The sequence below is a fragment of the Mesoplodon bidens genome, assembly GCF_964165515.1.
Source record: "Mesoplodon bidens genome assembly, chromosome: 5".
Taxonomy (NCBI): domain Eukaryota; kingdom Metazoa; phylum Chordata; class Mammalia; order Artiodactyla; family Ziphiidae; genus Mesoplodon; species Mesoplodon bidens.
The window spans coordinates 86,791,833-86,812,390 of NC_138161.1; the positions used below are offsets into that span (position 1 = coordinate 86,791,833).

The 20,558-nt window shown below is 39.8% G+C and overlaps 1 protein-coding gene across 3 annotated transcripts in view; it reads left to right on the forward strand.

The window, feature by feature from the left end:
• GPR160 (G protein-coupled receptor 160) overlaps nt 1-19,323 on the forward strand; it is a 36,513-nt gene extending 17,190 nt beyond the window's left edge. For 2 of the 3 annotated variants that reach the window (XM_081234554.1, XM_081234552.1), the window contains 3 exons: nt 12,993-13,107; nt 16,763-16,875; nt 17,842-19,323. In XM_081234554.1, the coding sequence (XP_081090680.1) occupies nt 17,909-18,925 (1,017 nt within the window). In that variant the 5' untranslated portion in view covers nt 12,993-13,107; nt 16,763-16,875; nt 17,842-17,908 and the 3' untranslated portion in view covers nt 18,926-19,323. The remainder of the gene's footprint in view (nt 1-12,992; nt 13,108-16,762; nt 16,876-17,841) is intronic. The other variant, XM_081234553.1, reaches the window with a different exon arrangement.
• Nucleotides 19,324-20,558: the final 1,235 nt, after the last annotated feature.

The window sequence follows — 20,558 nt, forward strand, 5'->3', positions numbered from 1 at the left end:
CAGTGGATAAAAATTTTGAAATAGAAGCAGGGACATAAATGCAGCAAGATGGGAGGGATATGAAAAAGAAGCAATTAGAAGTATTTTGTATTAAGTAGGATAGGCTAAAATGCTGTAAAAATAGGTAAAAAATACAGTGGCTCAAATTTAGTACAAGTTTATTGCTTTCATATAACAGTCCTGGGTGGATATTTCAGGTCATTGGGGGTCCCTCTATACTCAGGGACCCGGCTGATGGTAGCCCGGCTGCCTTCACCATGTGTCCTGCAGAGTTGCTCTGGTTGCCCGTAGGAAGGCAGAATGAGCTTTGCCCAGAAAGGGCTACTATCATGTCTGCTCACACCCCATTGGCTAGAAGTCAGTCATGTGACCATACCTCACTGCAAGGGAGACTGGGAAATATAGGTCCCCTGTGGGCTTCAGGAAGAGAAGAGAGCACAGATTTTGAAAACCACTAACTGTTTCTGCCATACCTCTAAGAAACAGCAGTTGACAACAGATTCCTCATTAACAATAACATTTAGAATACAAAAGAGTACATACCTTCAACTTAGAATTTAATACTAGTTAAACCATCATTCAAGAATGGTCAGCAGGGCTTCCCTGGTGGGGTAGGGGTTGAGAGTCTGCCTGCCGATGCAGGGGACACGGGTTCGTGCCCCGGTCCGGGAAGATCCCACATGCCGCGGAGTGGCTGGGCACGTGAGCCTGTGCTCCGCAACAGAAGAGGCCACAACAGTGAGAGGCCCGCGAACCACAAAAAAAAAAAAAGAATGGTCAGCAGTCCCTATGGAGGAGAATTTGGCAATATCTGACAAAAGTATATAAGTAAGTGTTTACCCTTTGACCTAGCAGTCCCGTTTATAGTAATTATTCCAGAGGATACACCTCCACAAATCATTTTTCCAGAAAGTGCTTAGTACCTACAAACCAGAAACAAGTGATAAGGGTTGGGTGGATATGGGTGGAGGGATAAGAATGGAAATGGGGCTTTTCTGAGTATCTGTTTTTTTCGGGTTTTTTTTTTTGCAGTACGCGGGCCTCTCACTGTTGTGGCCTCTCCCGTTGCGGAGCACAGGCTCCGGACGCGCAGGCTCAGCGGCCATGGCTCACGGGCCCAGCTGCTCTGTGGCATGTGGGATCTTCCTGGACCGGGGCACGAACCCATGTCCCCTGCATTGGCAGGCGGACTCTCAAACCACTGCACCACCAGGGAAGCCCTCAGTGGCTTCTCTTATTGTGGAGCACGGGCTCTAGGCGCGTGGGCTTCAGTAGTTGTGGCGCATGGGCTCAGTAGTTGTGGCTCCCAGGCTTCGTTGCTCCGCGGTGTGTGGGATCTTCCCGGACCAGGACTTGAACCTGTGTCCCCTGCATTGGCAGGAGGATTCTTAACCACTGCGCCACCAGGGAAGCCCCCTTTCTTGCATTTCTAAAAAATAGTTTTATCACCCAAGTGTGTGTCCCTGGAGACTTTAGTTTAGTCTTACCCTTTCTCTAAAAAGTATTTGAGATGTCTTTCAAGTCTCTCTTTTAATCTATGGATTGCTTCTCCATTCCTTCTGTTGAAGAACTGGACCACTTGACCTTTAGAGTTTTCCACTGTGACTTTTGCTGATTGCACACTCATGGTGCAGCTCAGTATGTCCCTCTGTATTTATTTCCTTGTTTAAAAACAGCTTTATTGAAGTATAACTGACATACAATAAACTGCACATATTTAATGTGTACAATTTGATACCTTTTGCTATATGTCTACACCAATGAAAACACCACCAGCATCAGGAGAGTAAACACGTTTATCACCCCCAAAGTTCCCTGTGCCCCTTTGTAATTTCTCCCTCTTACCCCTCCCTATCTTCTCAGCAATTGATTATTTGCTTTCTGTCATTCTGAGTTCGTATCTTCTAAGATTTTATATAAATGGAAGCATGCAGCATGCATTCTGGTTTTTGCCTGGCCTCTCTCACTCAGCATAGTTATTTTGAGACTCATCTGTGTTGTTGCATGTATTGATAGTTCCTCCTTTTTATTGCTGAGTAGTGTTCCGTTGCATGGATATACCACTCTTTTGTTTATCCATTGACTCGTTGATAGAAATCTGGATTGTTTCCAGTTTTGTGTCCTCTGCCTTTCTTGCAAATTGGCAGCTGGATCCAGAGATTTGATCAGACTCAGGTTCAGCCTATAGGAGGCACAAAATATCTGGTTACTCTCCTGTTGTGAAGATCAGAGCCATAGGTGCTTAATGCCTACATCTGTTAATTCATGGGTGGAATTCCAGGTCTACAACTTATTTTTCATTTATAAGTTGGAACGCTCTTTAAAAAGATGCTTCCCCTCATCTACTACTTGGTTACCAAGTGGTACATCTCATATATGGCAGGGTAAATGCTTTATTTTTTCCTTTAATTTATTGGTTTTCAAGATATCCATTCCATCCCTTAATTCTTTGTATAAAACTTCCTGTTGTTTTCTCTTGGGAAACTGGTTATCTCTTCTCTTTGTTATCACTGTTTTGAAATTTCTGGTGTATCTGTTTTCTTCCATCAAGGTGGAAGGTTTTCAATATTGAGAAACCTTCAGTTCTAGAAAATGTTCATCCTCTTCTTCCTTGATGTGTTCCCCTCCAGTTTATTCTCTTTCTGTGACTCCTATTATTCAGATATTGCACCTGCTAAATTTGTTCTCTATTTTATTATCCTGTATCTTCTTGTTCTACATTTTCTGGGAAATTTCCTGAACTTTATTTTCTAACTCTTCAGTTCAGCTTATCATTTCTGCCGTCAGACTTTTATTTTCCAAGGGTGATTTCTGTGATTGTTGTTTTAAATAGCCTCCTCCTCTTGTTTCATGGATGCAATACTTTCTCCCTGAAAACAATGAGTTTCTGAATAATGTTTTCCTCTAGCACTGTGTCTCTTTCCTCAAAGTTCTTTTTTCTGCTTTTGGGTTTGACTTTTCATTGTAGAGATTTTCTTCGAATGTCTGGGGCTCTGTGGATGTCTAGTCATGCATATGAGTAGGGCATCTGGGATGTTTCCTTAGAGAAGACTCAATTTCACTGTCTTTAGATATTTCTTCTTGGGCTGATCCCTCGAGAAGGATTTTTGGATCTTTATCTTTTGTGATAATGGTATTCCTGAAATCCAGGTGGGGATATAAGGCTGGAGAGCTGAGAAGCTGAGAAGCTTTTAATATGTGTAGTTTTACTCAGCCTCCATTTTCAGTATGGTACCCCTTCATCCTCAAATCTTGGCCACACTCTAGAGACTCTCTCTTTTACCCTTGCCAGAGGAGAAGACCTCCATTCTTATTCCATAGCTGGGGAGAGAGAGTTACGTGTTGCACTGAGTCGTGGAAGGGATCTGGGATCTGTTTATTTCATTTGCAGCTAATCCTCTTGTTTTTAGCCCCATCTTTGCATCCCTTTTCAAAGTTACCTGGGCCAACAATTCCTGAGCCTTTTGAGGGCCCTGACGTGTAAATTAGATTGCCACTGTGTTTTCTCCATTGCTGGCATTCTTCAGTCTATTATCAGTATATGTGATTCATCTGAAGATTTTATTGAAAATGCAGATTGATTCATTAGGTCCAAGTTGGAGCCTGAGATTCTGTATTTATAACAAGCTCCTAGGTGATGCTTATGTTCCTGCTTCTGTTTTGTTGGAAAGAAAAGAAGCAGTTTCATTGGAAGTTGTATCATAATTTATGTAGCCAATTTCCTATTGCTGGATATTTAAAGTAATTCCAGGTTTTTACTTTTAAATGCAATATTATGAGATGAACAACCTTAAAAATAAATTAATAGGGCTTCCATGGTGGCGCAGTGGTTAAGAATCCGCCTGCCAATGCAGGGGACACGGGTTTAAGCCCTGGTCCGGGAAGATCTCACATGCTGCGGAGCAACTAAGCCCGTGCGCCACAACTACTAAGCCTGCGCTCTAGAGCCCATGAGCCACAACTGCTGAGCCCATGTGCCACAACTACTGAAGCCCATACGCCTAGACCCCGTGCTCTGCAACAAGAGAAGCCACCCCAGTGAGAAGCCCACAATGAAGAGTGGCCCCCGCTCACCACAACTAGAGAAAGCCTGTGCGCAGCAACAAAGACCCAACGTAGCCAAAAATAAATAAATAAATAATATATAAAACTTAATTAATAAAACATCCATTTCCACGTTCTGTTTGAACTTTGAAAGATGTATAGAAACTTGTTGAACCACCACCCCAATCCAAATAAAGAACTTTTTTTTTTTTTTTTTAAGAACATTTTCATCTACAAACAGTTCCCTGGTGCTTCTGCCCCATCCTGGCCCTAGGTTTCCACCGATGGTCTGTCTGGCCCTACAGATTAGTTCTGCTGTTCTAGAATTCCACATAATTGGCATCATACAGTCTGTGCATTTTTGTGTCAGGATGCTTTCGTTCAGTGTGTTTTTTCAATTTATCCCTGTGTAGCGTGTATTCCTTTTTATTGCTGAAAAGTATTCCACCATATGGATATATTACAGTTTATTTCTCCATTCTCCTGTTGGTGGATATATGGGGTTAGTAGCCATGGTAAATCAAGCTGCCACACATTTGTGTACAAGTCTTTTTGTGGATATATGCCTTCACTTTTCTTGGGTAAATACCTAGGAGTAGGATTACTGGATAAAATGGTAATTGAATGTTAACATTGTCTCAAAACAGTTTAAGCAATGTCAGGTTGTTCTCCTTCCTTGTCAACACATGTATTGTCAGTCTTTTAGATTTTAGCTCTTCTAGTGGGTGTTGCAGCAGTATCTCATTGTGGTTTTCATTTCCCCAACGTGTCTCTTCAAATTTTCTGCCCATTTTTCTAATGGGCTAAGTCTTAGAGTTGTAAGAGTCCATTCATGTTCTGAGACCTAGTCATTGGTAAGATATTTATTGTGAATCTCTTCTCCCAGTCTGTAGCTTGCCTTTTCATTTTTTTAACTATGCTTTCAAAGAGAAGTAAGTATTTGCTGTTTAACAAAGTCCAGTTTATCAACTTGTGTATGTGCACGAGCACATGTGCACATCCTGAGAAAGCTATGCCCACTATAGTGGGTGCCTAGTGTCCCCCCAAAATTCTTGTCTATCTGGAATGTGACTTATTTGGAAATAAGTTTTTGCAGATGTAATGAAGGTAATAACAGAATAGGGTGGGCCCTAAATCCAGTGATTTAGGTTCTTACAAAAAGAGGAGAGGACACACACAGACACACACAAGGGAGAAGTCTATGTAAAGATGGAGGCAGAGATAGGTGTTATGCTGTCACAAGCCAAGGAATGCCAGGAGCCTCCAGAAGCTGGAAAAAGCAAGGAAGGATGCTCCTCTAGAGCCTTCAAAGGGAGCATGGCTCTGTTGAGACCTTGATTTCAGATTTCTGGCCTCCAGAACTGTGAGAAAATTAATTTTTTTGTTTTGACTACCCAGTGGTAATTTGTTACGGCAGCCCTAGGGAACTAATATACCTACCTAGGACCACAACGATTTCCTCCTGTTTTCTTCTAAAAATTTCAGTTTCACTTTTACATTTAGCCTTCTGATCCATTTTGAGTTTACTTTGTGTATGGTGTGAGGTAAGGGTTAAGGTTAATTTTTCCCATATGGATATATGGTTTCCAGCACCATTTTTAGAAAAGACTATCCTTTCCTCCATTAATTACCTTGTACTTTTGTTGAGAATCAATTGACCATAAGTATGTGGGTCTACTTCTGGATTCTCTTCTGTTCGATTGATTTATAGGACTATCCTTATGCTAATACCCCCTCTTTATTTCTATACCTTTATAGCAAGTCTTTTTTTTTTTTAATAAGTTTATTTATTTATTTTTGGCTGCATTGGGTCTTACGTTGCTGTGCGCTGGCTTTCTGTAGTTGCGGCGAGCGGGGGCTACTCTTCGTTGTTGTGCAAAGACTTTTCATTGCAATGGCTTCTCTTGTTGTGGAGCACAGGCTCTAGGCATGCAGGCTTCAGTAGTTGTGGCACACGGGCTTCAGTAGTTGTGGCTCACGGGCTCAAGAGCACAGGCTCAGTAGTTGTGGCACACGGGCTTAGTTACTCCGTGGCATGTGGGATCTTCCCGGACCAGGGCTCAAACCCGTGTCCCCTGAATCGGCAGGCGGACTCTCAACCACTGCGCTACCAGGGAAGCCCTATAGCAAGTCTTAAAATCAGGTAGTGTGGGCTTCCCTGGTGGCGCAGTGGTTGGGAGTCCGCCTGCCGATGCGGGGGACACGGGTTCGTGCCCTGGTCCGGGAGGATCCCGCATGCCACAGAGCGGCTGGGTCCGTGGGCCGTGGCCGCTGGGCGTGCGCGTCCGGAGCCTGTGCTCTGCAACGGGAGAGGCCCATGTACCACAAAAAAAAAAAAAAAAAAATCCTTTACACTTACAAATAAATAAATAAAATATTTAATAAAACAGAAATTAAAGAAGATCTAAATCCATGGAGACATATATGATGGATTGTTAAGACTCAGCCAGTTTTTTTTGTTGAAATTGGCAAGCTGATTGTACAATTTATATGGAAATGTAAAGGACCCAGCAGAGCCAAAATAATTTTTAAGAACAACAAAGTTGGTGAACGTACACTATCTGTTCTTTTTTTTTTTTTTTTTTTTGCGGTACTTATTTAGGTCAATACATTTTTAAGGAATTTCACATGTTCTGATTCCTTCCACTGCCAGTCACTTAGTTCCTCCAAGGTTTGAGTAATAATCTTCAAGATAAGATAGCCTTTTCAAAAAGAACTTTTGCTCAGTCCACAGTTGTCATGTCAGTCAGTCCACAATTCTTCTAGGTCACCTTCTTTGATCTCCCATAGAATATGGCCACACTTTAAAAATTCCCCACCTGTAATCTTTGGGATCCAATTTCTTCAAGCAATTTACTTTAGGACCATGTTTCAGGTCAGAGGAGACGGCTCTGACTGGTTCTGAATTTTAGACACCCTCTAAACATGCATTAGGTTGAAATCAGATTACTCCTAAGCTATCACACCCTAGAACAGTACATATCATTGGGCTATGCCAGTACCTTTTTTTTTTTTTAACATCTTTATTGGAGTATAATTGCTTTACAATTAGTAAAGCAATTAGTTTCTGCTAATTAGTTTCTGTGTTAGTTTCTGCTGTATAACAAAGTGAATCAGCTGTACATATACATATATCCCCATTTCTCTTGCCTCTCCCTCCCACCCTCCCTATCCCACCCCTCTAGGTGGGCACAAAGCACCAAGCGGATCTCCCTGTGCCATGCGGCTGCTTCCCACTAGCTATTTTACACTTAGTAGTGTATATATGTCCATGCCACTCTCACTTTGTCCCAGCCTACCCTTCCGCCTCTCCGTGTCCTCAAGTCCATTCTCTATGTCTGTGTCTTTATTCCTGTCCTGCCCCCAGTTCTTCAGAAACTTTTCTTTTTTTTAGATTCCATATATATGTGTTAGCATATGGTATTTGTTTTTCACTTTCTGACTTACTTCACTCTGTATGACAGACTCTGGGTCCATCCACCTCACTACAAATAACTCAATTTTGTTTCTTTTTATGGCTGAGTAATATTCCACTGTATATATGTGCCACATCTTCCTTACCCATTCATCTGTTGATGGACACTTAGGTTGCTTCCATGTCCTGGCTATTGTAAATAGTGCTGCAATGAACATTGTGGTGGATGTCTCTTTCTGAATTATGGTTTTCTCAGGGTATATGCCTGGTAATGGGATTGCTGGGTCGTATGGTAGTTCTATTTTTAGTTTCTTAAGGAACCTCCATACTGTTCTCCATAGTGGCTGTATCAATTTACATTCCCACCAACAGTGTAGGAGGGTTCCCTTTTCTCCACACCGTCTCCAGCATTTATTGTTTCTAGATTTTTTGATGATGGCCATTGTGACCAGTGTGAGGTGATACCTCACTGTAGTTTTGATTTGCGTTTCTCTAATGATTAGTGATGTTGAGCATCCTTTCATGTGTTTATTAGCAATCTGTATATCTTCTTTGGAGAAATGTCTATTTAGGTCTTCTGCCCATTTTTGGATTGGGTTGTTTGTTTTTTTGATATTGAGCTGCATGAGCTGCTTGTATATTTTGGAGATTAATCCTTTGTCAGTTGCTTCGTTTGCAAATATTTTGTCCCATTCTGAGGGTTGTCTTTTCATCTTGTTTATGGTTTCCTTTGCTGTGCAAAACCTTTTAAGTTTCATTAGGTCACTTTGTTTATTTTTGCTTTTATTTCCATTTCTCTAGGAGGTGGGTCAAAAAGGATCTTGCTGTGATTTATGTCATAGTGTTCTGCCTGTGTATTCCTCTAAGAGTTTGATAGTGCCTGGCCTTACATTTAGGTCTTTAATCCATTTTGAGTTTACTTTTGTGTATGGTGTTAGGGAGTTTTCCAATTTCATTCTTTTACATGTAGTTGTCCAGTTTTCCCAGCACCACTTATTGAAGAGGCTATCTTTTTTCCATTGTATATTCTTGCCTCCTTTATCAAAGATAAGGTGACCATAGGTGCGTGGGTTTATCTCTGGGCTTTCTATCCTGTTCCATTGATCTATATTTCTGTTTTTGTGCCAGTACCATACTGTCTTGATTACTGTAGCTTTGTAATATAGTCTGAAGTCAGGGAGCCTGATTCCTCCAGGTTTGTTTTTCTTTCTTAAGATTGCTTTGGCTATTCAGGGTCTTTTGTGTTACCATACAAATTTTGAAATTTTTTGTTCTAGTTCTGTGAAAAATGCCATTGGTAGTTTGATAGGGATTGCACTGAATCTGTAGATTGCTTTGGGTAGTAGAGTCGTTTTCACAATGTTGATTCTTCCAATCCAAGAACATGGTATACCTATCTGTTTGTATCATCTTTAATTTCTTTCATCAGTGTCTTATAGTTTTCTGCATACAGGTCTTTTGTCTCCTTAGGTAGGTTTATTCCTAGGTATTTTATTCTTTTTGTTGCAATGGTAAATGGGAGTGTTTCCTTTATGCCAGTACCTTTTTAAAGTCCGGACACTGTGTTATCAAGATACAAGCCTTAAAAAAGAAGCCATCTTTGTTTCATGTCAACATTAAAATTAGAGTATTAAATCAGTATAGCTGATAATTTCCCTCATATCTTATGCTTTTAAATTATCAATTTTACAGTCCTGGAAGCAACCTTTATGTGTATAAATACCCCCATCACTTGAACCTGTTTTAGGTATCATGTTCCTTCTTCTGTATCAAAACTCATACTGAAGAATGAGTTCTGGGTTGCAGAGGAGGATTTATTTTTGCATCTGTCTGTAAGTCTTTGTCCACGAATTACAGAAAAGCAAACACAAGTGCCATTTCTGCAATGTTTAAAATATTCCGAATACTGTACTTGCCTGTGCTTTGTCAAATTTATCCCTAAATGTTCCATAGTTTTGATGCTATGGCAAATGTTATTTCATTTTCCAATTATTTATCACTGGTATATGGAAATACAATTTTAAAAAAATTAACCTGCAACCTTGCTAAATTCACTTGTTACCTTTTGTAGCTCTTGTTGCAGACTTTCTAAGTACGTGATCATGTCACCCATGATTAAAGACAGCTTTACTTCTTTCTTTACAGTCTACATGCCTTTTATTTCTTTTTAATGACTTACTGCACTGGCTAGGACCTCTAATAAAATGTTGAGGAGGGTTGGAGGGTGGACATCCTTGCATCGTTCCTGATTTTAGGAGGAAAAAGCCCACTCTTTCAGCATTTGAGCTTAAATGTGGGTTTTTCATAGATGCTTTTTATCTGGTTGGGAAGTTCCCTTCTATTATTTGTTTTCATGAGAGTTTTTATCATGTTGGATTTTGTTAAATTCTTTTTCTACATCTGTTCAGATGATCATATAGTTTTTCTCCTTTATTCTGTTAACACGATGAAGTACATTGATTTTCTAATGTTAAACCAAGATTGCATAAACTGTGATGTATTAGGTTATATTATTATTTTCATATATTAATGAATTTAATTTTTTCATTAAGGATTTTTGCCTCTATATTCTTTTTTTTTTTTTTGGCTGCGTTCGGTCTTTGTTGCTGCACACGGGCTTTCTCTAGTTGTGGTGAGCGGGAGCTACTCTCTGTTGCAGTGTGCGGGCTTCTCATTGCGGTGGCTTCTCTTCTTGCAGAACACGGGCTCCAGGCGCGCGGGCCTCAGTAGTTGTGGTCTGCGGGCTCCAGAGCGCAGGCTCAGCAGTTTTAGCACACGGGCTTCTTTGCTCCTTGGCATGTGGGATCTTCCTGGACCAGGGCCCGAACCCGTGTCCCCTGCATTGGCAGGCAGATTCTTAATCACTGAGCCACCAGGGAAGTTCCTGACTCTATATTCTTGAGGGATGATGCTTTGTAATTTAGTTTTCTTGAAATGTCTTTGGTTTTGTTACAAGGGTAATTCTGGTCTTGTAAAATGAGTTGGAATGTGTTTCTCTCTTCTGTTCTCTTTAATCTTGGTATTTCTTCCTTAAATGTTTGGCAGAATACATCAGTGAAGACATCTGAGCCTAGAATTTTCTTTGTGGGAAGGTTTTTAAGTACAAAATCAATTTCTTTAATAGGGACTTTTAGGGATCTTTTTGTTTGAGTTTTGGTAGTCCATGTCTTTCCAGAAATTTGTGTGTCATCACAGTTGTCTCATTTATTGGAATAAAATTCTTCTTTTTAAAAAATATTTATTTATTTTTGGCTGCATCGGGTCTTTGTTGTTGCGGGCGGGCTTTCTCTAGTTGGAGCGAGTGGGGGCTACTCTTCATTGTGGTGCACAGGCTTCTCATTGCAGTGACTTCTCTTTTTGCAGAGCACGGGCTGTAACAGCTGCACGGGCTTCAGTAGTTGTGGCACGGGGGCTCCGTAGTTGTGGCTCGCGGGCTCTAGAGCACAGGCTCAGTATTTGTGGCGCACGGGCTTAGTTGCTCCACGGCATGTGGGATCTTCCCGGACCAGGGCTCGAACCCATGTCCCCTGCATTGGCAGGCGGATTCTTAACCACTGCACCACCAGGGAAGTCCCAGAATAAAATTATTCTTAATAATCCCCTGTTATCTTTGTAATGTTTATAGGATCTGTGCTGAGGTCCTCTCTCTCCTAATTTTGCTAAGTTCTTTCTCAGTTTGGTTGGAGGTTTACAATTTTATTGGTTTTTAGAAAGAACCAGCTTTTGGTTCACTGTTTTTTTGTTATTTCTGTTTGTTTTTAAAATTTCATTGTTTTCTGTTCTTTATTATCTCCTTCCTTTAGCTTACTTTGGGGTTTAATTTACTCTTCTTTTTCTTTTTTCTTTTTTTTTTTTTTTGGCCGCACCACGCAGCTTGTGGGATCTTAGTTCCCTGACAGGTATTGAACCCAGGCCCTCAGCAGTGAAAGCGTGGAGTCATAACCACTGGACTATGAGGGAATTCCCTTACTCTTCTTTTTCTTAAGGCGGAAATTCAGGTCACTGAATCAAGACCTTATTTTCCAATACAGGCAAATATAAGAATCTCAGAATGATACAGTGCAAAAGCAAATTAATGTAGTGGAAATTAAAACTGAATTTTGATTTTGCTGGTTTCTTATATTTGCCTTGCTGCTTTTCAAAGTTCTTTTTTCTACTGTAGATTTATAAATTCTGATAATATAAATAATACATGCTAATTCTTAAAAAAATATTAAGGGTACAGAGAATTATAAGGAATTTTATGCGTCAGGATAGGCCGTAACATATAATCACAAAACCCTTCCAGCTTGATACAACAAACTTTATTTCTTGCTTACACTGTACATCCATTCTGAATCACCTGGGGTTTTGCTCCACTGACCCACACAGTCACTCAAGGACCCAGATTGACAGAGGTCCCACTGTCTTGAGCTGTACTGTCTGGAACACATCCTGTTTATTCCCTGTAGCAGGGGAAGAACACTGAAGGGGCTCTCATGGGATCCTTTGGGTGCCAATAATCTACACAGTCACTCTTATTCGGAAAGCTCTTTCACATACATAAATTGGATCCCTTTCTACATTTCCAGTTGTGAGTTGAGCCATAATTGTGGCTTACTGAAGAGCTTTGAAATCAAACCTGAGGTTGAACTTCAAGCTTCAACACTTAGCAGTCACACATCCTAGGGAAATGAGCTTGTTAACCCCTGAGCATTTCCTCATGCAAAAAAATAATATCTGCCCTTCATGATTGTTTAAGGATTAGATAAAAGGTACGTAAAATCCCTGGACAAGGCTCAATACATTATTTCTCCCAGAGGCTTTCTTCACTTGTGAGGCTCAGCAAATCCAGCTACAGTGCTAATCCCATTTTCTGTATAATAGTAGACCAGAACGTTAATTGTGCTCATCTTCCCATCCTATTGTTTAATGTAAATGGTTTTGTTAGGAAACTTTTCTATGATTGCATAACACAACTATTTGATTGTAATTATGCTATGAAGTTATAAACCTCTTTTTTACTCTCAAACTCTCATGAATGTACAGTGGATTTTCCAAAAGCTACATGTGTGATATCACAGTTGATTTTATAGATGAGAACCCAGCTCTCTGCTGTTGAGCCAGATACTAAAGTAATTTGTGAAATGTGAAACAGTGCCACTCTGCTCACTCAATTTTTTTGTTTGGGAAAACACAGTAATTTTTCCCTTTAAAAAATGTTACTCACATTAACATGCAACAAGTGTCAAAAGGTCCTGAAATGAGTTTGAGAGCTGCTGGTTTAGACTCTGAACCTGTGGGTGAAAACTGCAATGTAGGCAGTATTTCTATAAACAGATACCATGTTATCTGCACCCATATCTCAGCATCTTTGGTGACTTTTAATCTAAGTATCCCTTTCCTTCCTTTTGCTGGAAAAAAGAAGTTACTTGCCGTAATCCTACAAATAGTTACAGTTTCTCTAAGCAGAGATCTGGAGGCAGTTACACTGAATTCCAGTTATTTAGGTGGCTATTAATGACGGTTATTTTATTTTCTATCTTTAACGCAGAGCTTATTCACATGGCATTTTGGTATGCCAGGAACCAAAAGTGAGATACTTAAAGGCAGTAAAACTGAAGTAAAATAGGAAGATCAGCCAAGAAAGACCTACTGGAGAAAGCAGAGTAAGTATGATGTGTTGTTAAGAATTAACTGGGTTATAAGTGGAAAAGCAGAGACTGGGTCAGTGAAAAGAAGTCGTGGTTTGTTTCTCTCAGGCCCTACTAATACTTCTAAACTGGCCAGATCACACAGCAAGCCCAAAGATGCCTTGAAAAGGACTTGCACATTAACTTCTTGAATTGTATATGAAGCATGACTTGATTCATAAGTAGTGTAAAACATCATGCAGGGAAAGGATCATATCTTCATAAATCTTTGCATCCCAGTAGTTAATGTGAACATTTTCCAAGGGAAAATTGGGGGACGGGTAGCCCATCAAAGGCTTTTTGTCTTCTATAGGGAGGTTTTTTTAAAGAACAAAATAATGGAATTTTGAATACTTTCAGTGGTTTATGGAGTAAGTAGGGTTTAACATTTTCATCTAAGAAAGTTTTCATTGGTTTCCATGATTATGGTGTTCAGGAACCATTGTAAAACGACCAAAACCTCATTTTCCAACATTTTTCCATACAGTCCCTTTGACTGCTTTTTTTTTTTTTTTTTTTTTTTTTTTTTTTTTTTTTGCTGTACGTGGGCCTCTCACTGTTGTGGCCTCTCCCGTTGCGGAGCACAGGCTCCGGACGCGCAGGCTGAACGGCCATGGCTCACGGGCCCAACCGCTCCGCGGCATGTGGGATCTTCCCAGACCGGGGCACGAACCCGTGTCCCCTGCATCGGCAGGCGGACTCTCAACCACTGCGCCACCAGGGAAGCCCCCTTTGACTGCTTTTTATTGCCTCAAGTTGCATATCTTCCCTAGGCCTTATCTTTCTTGTCTCTGAAGTCTCTTCCAGCTTTATGTTTCTCTTACATATTCCATTTCAGATTTGTTGTCTTCTTTCTCCCCATCTTCTTCTGAAGAGGTTCTTGGTTAGTGCCTCGGTGGCTGTGGCTGACCCCTGCCCCTGACCCGCTTCCTTGGCCCCTGGGAGACACTCAGGGTTGCTTCCCTCCTGCAGGGACAGGCCTGCTGTCCTGGCCTTCCAATCAGCTCCCCTGGGAGAGTCAGTGGTGAAATGGAAACTGAGGAAACATCCCTTGGATGTCGCCTACTTAAGTATGATTCCTTAGCTTTAATTTTGGATAGGACTGTAAAGTGTACAGTCATTTTATACTGATAATTCTTTCTTTTATCCTAAACATGCTTTTTTAATAAGTGGGTCTTTATAAATATGAACCCACATCGTTTCCCTTCCCCACCCCCATTCTGAACCAACATTTGCTATTTAAAACTAAGCCTAAATTTTTTCTTGGCACGAGGATTTCATATGGTCTTACCATTCCACCCAGGTTTCCTTATCCAAGGCCAGTAGTGTTTGTCAAGGTGGCAGCCATGACTCTGTGCCCCTGTATATCAAACCTGGAATGGAACTTTTTCTGAGAGGGTAAACTATATAGTATATTTGAGTATAGGAAAAAAATTGAGCGTACAAAAGAACTTGTTTCATTTGTTCTTTTATAACCTATAGTTATGAAAATAGGTATTGGATGATTTTTTATAACTGTCTTTACATATACATGTGTGTGTAAATAGATACATTATTTGTGTGTCTTAATAACTTAGCTAATGACAAGGTAGATTGATGGCCATGAGAATGTTAAAGAAAAAATTATTTATGATCCTTGTTAAAGAACAATGAGGCAAACTTTATTCAAGATGACTGCAATAGGTGTGGGGACCACAATAATGGGATTTTGCAGTTGGGGTTGGGTGGGGTATAGAGACTGGACTCAACTCCAAGTACAACAAGGAAAAGGGGGAATTTATACCCAAGGAAGAAGGTGGGGGTCAGGTCAGTGAATGGACTGTTACCAAGGAAACATCAGGGGTTAAGAGGGGATTCTGGTGAAACTGACCTACCAGAATTCTTGCTGAAGGCAGGTCAAGGTGAATAGACATCACCTAAACTAAAGGATGATGGGGATGAGGAACCTGGTCAGATATTAAGAGAGATCAGATATTGAGAGTGAGAGATTCTGCCTAAACCGACTTAACAATATTCTTGCTAAAACTGGACAATGAAAAGACAAATACCGAAGCTCAAAAGTTGGCCTAGTTGAAGAGAGTTGAATTCTCTTCTCGACTAGGAGAGACTCTTTGTCAACTTAGGGTTCATTCTGTCAACAGAACTGGTGGCCCTCTCCTTCTCTTTTCTTTACCCTCAGACAGTATCCTCACTACTTCCTTGAAATTAATCATCTGTAGGCAAATTGTTTTTTTACTTTTCAGACTTGACCTTGACACTCCCTTACTTTTTTTCTGTAAAGTTTGAGAAAATCAGAAAAACCTATAATACTACCATACTAATAACTTGATATGTATCTTTTCAGTCTTTTTCTATACATGTATAATATCTGTAAAAAATTAGATGACATGTTGCTGCATAATTTTTTATCCTGCATTTCACTTAAGTAAACATACTGTGGAAATTTATCATGGTATTTTTTTTTAACATGTAACAAAATCACAAGGCATAACAACATTTAACAAGTATAGAAAAGGTAGAGTGAAAACTAAGTCTTCCTATCCCGAGAAACATTTTTTTTTTTTTAATTTATGGCTGTGTTGGGTCTTCGTTTCTGTGTGAGGGCTTTCTCTAGTTGTGGCAAGCAGGGGCCACTCTTCATCGCGGTGCGTGGGCCTCTCACTGTTGCGGCCTCTCTTGTTGCAGAGCACAGGCTCCAGACACGTAAGCTCAGTAGTTGTGGCTCACGGGCCCAGTAGCTCCACGGCATGTGGGATCTTCCCAGACCGGGGCTCGAACCCATATCCCCTGCATTGGCAGGCAGATTCTCAACCACTGCGCCACCAGGGAAGCCCCTAAGAAACATTTTTAATGGCTGCATAATAGTACATCGTAAGGATGTATCACTTTTTAAATTTTTTTTTTTTATTTTTGGCTGTGTTGGGTCTTTGTTGTTGTGTGCGGGCTCCTCATTGTGGTGGCTTCTCTTGTTGCGGAGCATTGGCTTCAGTATTTGTGGCACATGGGCTCAGTAGTTGTGGCTCACGGGCTCTAGAGCGCAGGCTCAGTAGCTGTGACCCACGGGCTTAGTTGCTCTGTGGCATGTGGGATCTTCCCGGACCAGGGTTCAAACCCATGTCCCCTGCACTGGCAGGCGGATTCTTAACCACTGCACCACCAGGGAAGCCCCAAGGATGTATCACTTTTAACACATCCCTAATTGTTGACATTCATGGGTAGGTTTTTTGTTATTGTTTGGGTTTTGTTTTGCTGTTATAAACACTGGTTGAACAGTCTTGCAGAAACAACTTTGGGTCAACTGTGGTTTTTTTTTTTTTTTAAGGATAAATTTGTGTGGGGTTCTTTTTTTTTAGGCTAAATTTCTTGAATTTCCTTCCTTTTCTTCCATCCTTTCCTGATTTCTTCCTCTTTGAACTTTCCCTTTCATCATCTTTTTCCTGCTTTGAATGCATTTATCACTCAAGCTCAGCTCCTGTTCCTTTGCCCTTATCTAGCAATTCTTAACGTTCTCAGGTATCCCTACTCCTTCCCTGTATTCTTTCATCTCTCCAGGTGCCACACCTGATGAATCTTTTTCCTTAACCAATATTTTCATGATTTTCAGCTGAACCGTCTGTTTTTTATCTTTCAGCTTCAGAGATTTATTTGAATGATTGTCCTGCAGCTAAAAAGCTTTGAAACCAGCTATATTAAAGGGGCCTCATAAGCACTGTCTAAATTTCACGGACAGAAAGATAAAAACGGGTAATGTTGTCTGGTGTCAGAGTGGGACTGAGTCAGCACCTATTAGTGGATTGTTCTGAGTATTCCTATCAGGCTGCTATTTGAAGCCTATATATATATATGTTATATATATATATATATATATTATATATATATATATATATTTTATATATATATATATATATATTTGTATTTTCTTGGAATGTATTTTATTTTTAGAAGTCAAACTTACTAAATGTTTTTTTTCCAAAGGAGAAAATTCAAACCATCAATGTGATATCTTATTCACAACATAGTTAATAGTAGAATGATCTCATGATTATGTCATGACTTAATGCAGGAACCTTCCAGTTTTTTGGAAAGAAGGATCTCAGTTTTTATTTCCAGGGAACTGTTCTCTTTCTAGGAGAGTAAGGGAGTGAAAATCAGGTATCCTAGATCCTCTTTCTAGAGCTACACAGAGTTTCTATGCCTTTTTTCTGAATTATTCCCAGTTCTTCAGTTATAAAATTGGATGACATAAAACATGGCTTGTTTTTATAGTAGATATATTTCTAAGAGTGTTTCAGTCATTTTTTAAAATTAATTCTTATTGGAGTATAGTTGCTTTATAATGTTGTGTTAGTTTCTGCTGTACAGCAAAGTGAATCAGCTGTATGAAGCCTATATTTTGGCTCTGGTAGATAAAAGTGTTTTTCTACCTTTTTTCAACAAGTTATTAAAACCTGTGCTTATGTAGAAGTTAGTAATTTATATAAAAGTTTGGTTATAGATCTGAGAGTTCTGGACCATCTGGGTCTCAAAGAATGACGAGAGTGTACACATTAATTCTTCTTGATCATATTCTATAAGTAGGAGAAATATGTTTATTTGGGGAAATGATTGGATTAAAATAGATTTTTGAGATGAGGTGCTTGCTTTGTAAAGTTTTAAAACAGTGATAGCATCAAGATAACATCAAGGTTTTCTTTTCACTTTTCTTTGCAGGGATGGAAAATAAAGTGAAGCACTGTCTTATTGTAGCAGCAGGCCTTTGAAATTGAGCTGAAAAAAAATGACTGCTCTTACTTCAGAGAACTGCTCTTTTCAGTACCAGCTACATCAAACAAATCAGCCCCTAGATGGTAACTGTCTGTTATTCTTGATTACACTTGGGAAAATATTATTAAATATCCTCACACTAGGAATGAAAAGAAAAAACACCCATCAAAATTTTATGGAATATTTTTGCATTTCACTAGCATTTACTGATCTTCTACTTTTGGTGAATATTTCCATTATATCCTATTTCAGGGACTTTGTACTTTTAGGCATTAGGTTTACTAAATACCACATCTGCCTATTTACTCAAATTATTTCTTTTACTTACGGCTTTTTGCATTATCCAGTTTTTCTGATAGCTTGTATAGATTATTACCTGAATTTCTCTAAAGCCACCAAGCTTCCATTTAAGTGTCAAAAAGTATTTTATTTCTTTGCAGTTATTTTAATTTGGATTTCAGTCCTTACTTATGTTTTGGGAGATCCAGCTATCTACCAAAGCCTGAAGGCACAGAATGTTTATTCTTATCAGTGTCCTTTCTACATTAGCATTCAGAGTTACTGGCTGTCATTTTCCATGGTGATAATTTTATTTATGGCTTTTATAACCTCTTGGTCAGAAGTTATTACCTTGGTACAGGCTGTTAGGATAACTTCCTATATGAATGAGACTGTCCTATATTTTCCCTTTTCATCCCACTCTAGTTATACTGTGAGCTCTAAAAAAACACTCTTGCCCAAGTTGATTATCTGTTTTCTTGGTACCTGGTTACCATTTGTACTACTTCAAATAATTATCCTTTTACTTAAAGTACAGATTCCAGCGTACATCGAGATGAACATTCCGTGGTTGTACTTTGTCAATAGTTTTCTCATTGCTACAGTTTTTTGGTTTAATTGTCACACACTTAATTTTAGAAACATGGCATTACCTGTGGATCCATTTGTCAACTGGAAATGCTGCTTCATTCCACTTACAATTCATAATCTTGAGCAAATTGAAAAGCCTATATCAGTAATAATTTGTTGACATGTTGCCATGTTAAAACTAAAACTAACAAACAGCTACAAGAATTATAATTTTACAAATGGGAAAGTGATGCCTTGGGACATATAAAGAATGAACTGAACTGAAAGTTCTCCCCCGCATCCCAAACTTCCATACCTTTTCAGAATGTGTCTTTTTGGGATTGTGATATTATTTATTAGGTTTTTTTTTTTAACAAAATACTTCCAATAAGAAATATTTATACCTGTTGACCATACTGATATTTGTGTTACCCAGAAAACTACTGGATACAAACTGTTAGGTAAATCTGCGATTCACTGCCAACTTTTCAGATTTAAATAAACATTTTTATTACACTTAGAGCAAGAAAATCAAGATTGTTTTCTTTAAATAATTTGGTATAAATATTCTTTAACATAAGCGGAAAGATTAGTGTAATTTAAATTTAGCTAATTTTAGGACTTCCCTGGTGGCGCAGTGGTTAAGAATCCGCCTGCCAATGCAGGGGACACGGGTTTGAGCCCTGGTCCGGGAAGATCCCACATGCCGCGGAAGAACTAAGCCAGTGTGCCACAACTACTGCACTCTAGAGCCCGCGAGCCACAACTACTGAAGCCTGCGCACCCTAGAGCCCGTGGGCTGCAACTACTGCAGCCTGTGCACTCTAGGGCCCGCGTGCCTCAACTACTGAGCCCATGTGAGGCAGCTACTTAAGCCCGCACGCCTAGAGCCCGTGCTCCACAGCAAGAGAAGCCACCGCGATGAGAAGCCCACGCACCACAACGAAGAGTAGCCCCCGCCTGCCGCAGCTAGAGAGAAAGCCCGCGTGCAGCAATGAAGACCCAACGCAGCCAATAAATAAATAAATAAATTCTTTTAAAAAAATAAAGTGGTTAAAATGGTAAATGAAAAAAAAAATAAATTCAGCTAATTAAAAAATATATATCTCTGTTCTTAGTGCAAATATTCCTAAAAGAAAAGTTTTGGTTGCTCACCTTACAGAACTGGGAGTGGTGACTAGGTCTCTTCCCTGATGTAACAGAGCCATCTTCAGTTGTAACTTATCATTTGTCATATATTTGCATGACAACCCGTAATCACATTGGCGACGTACCACGGTGTGAAGGTAGGGTTTCTCACCCTCGGCTCTACTGACGTTTTCTGGTGGATAACCCTTCGTTGGGGGAGCTGTGCTGTGTGCTGCAGCATGTTTGGCAGCATCTCTGCCTTCTATCCACTAGGTGCCAGTAGAACCTCCTTTCCCAGTCACTACAATCAAAATGTCTCCAGAGACTGCCATACTCCCCTCAGTGGGCAAAACTGTTCCCAGTTGAGAACTCCTGGAGTGGAGCAATCTAAAGGGCAGAAACATCTGAAATCACTCTGTGAGTTAAGCTACACAGATCCCATCTGATTTGTCAATGTACAAACCGGCTCTACTTCTCTGTGTTACTTTCCTTCTGAATGTATTGGCTTTCTAATTGGCCATATGTGGAACTGAGATACTTAAGAATATATTTTACTTAATTAGTAAAGACTTATCCTCTCTGCAGATTTTAAACCTGGATAATGTATAACTATTTCAAGCCCCTCTAAGCTGTTTGTTTACTTAGAAGATGCCCCATGCCTCACAAGCTTAAAGGAAAAAAAGAAA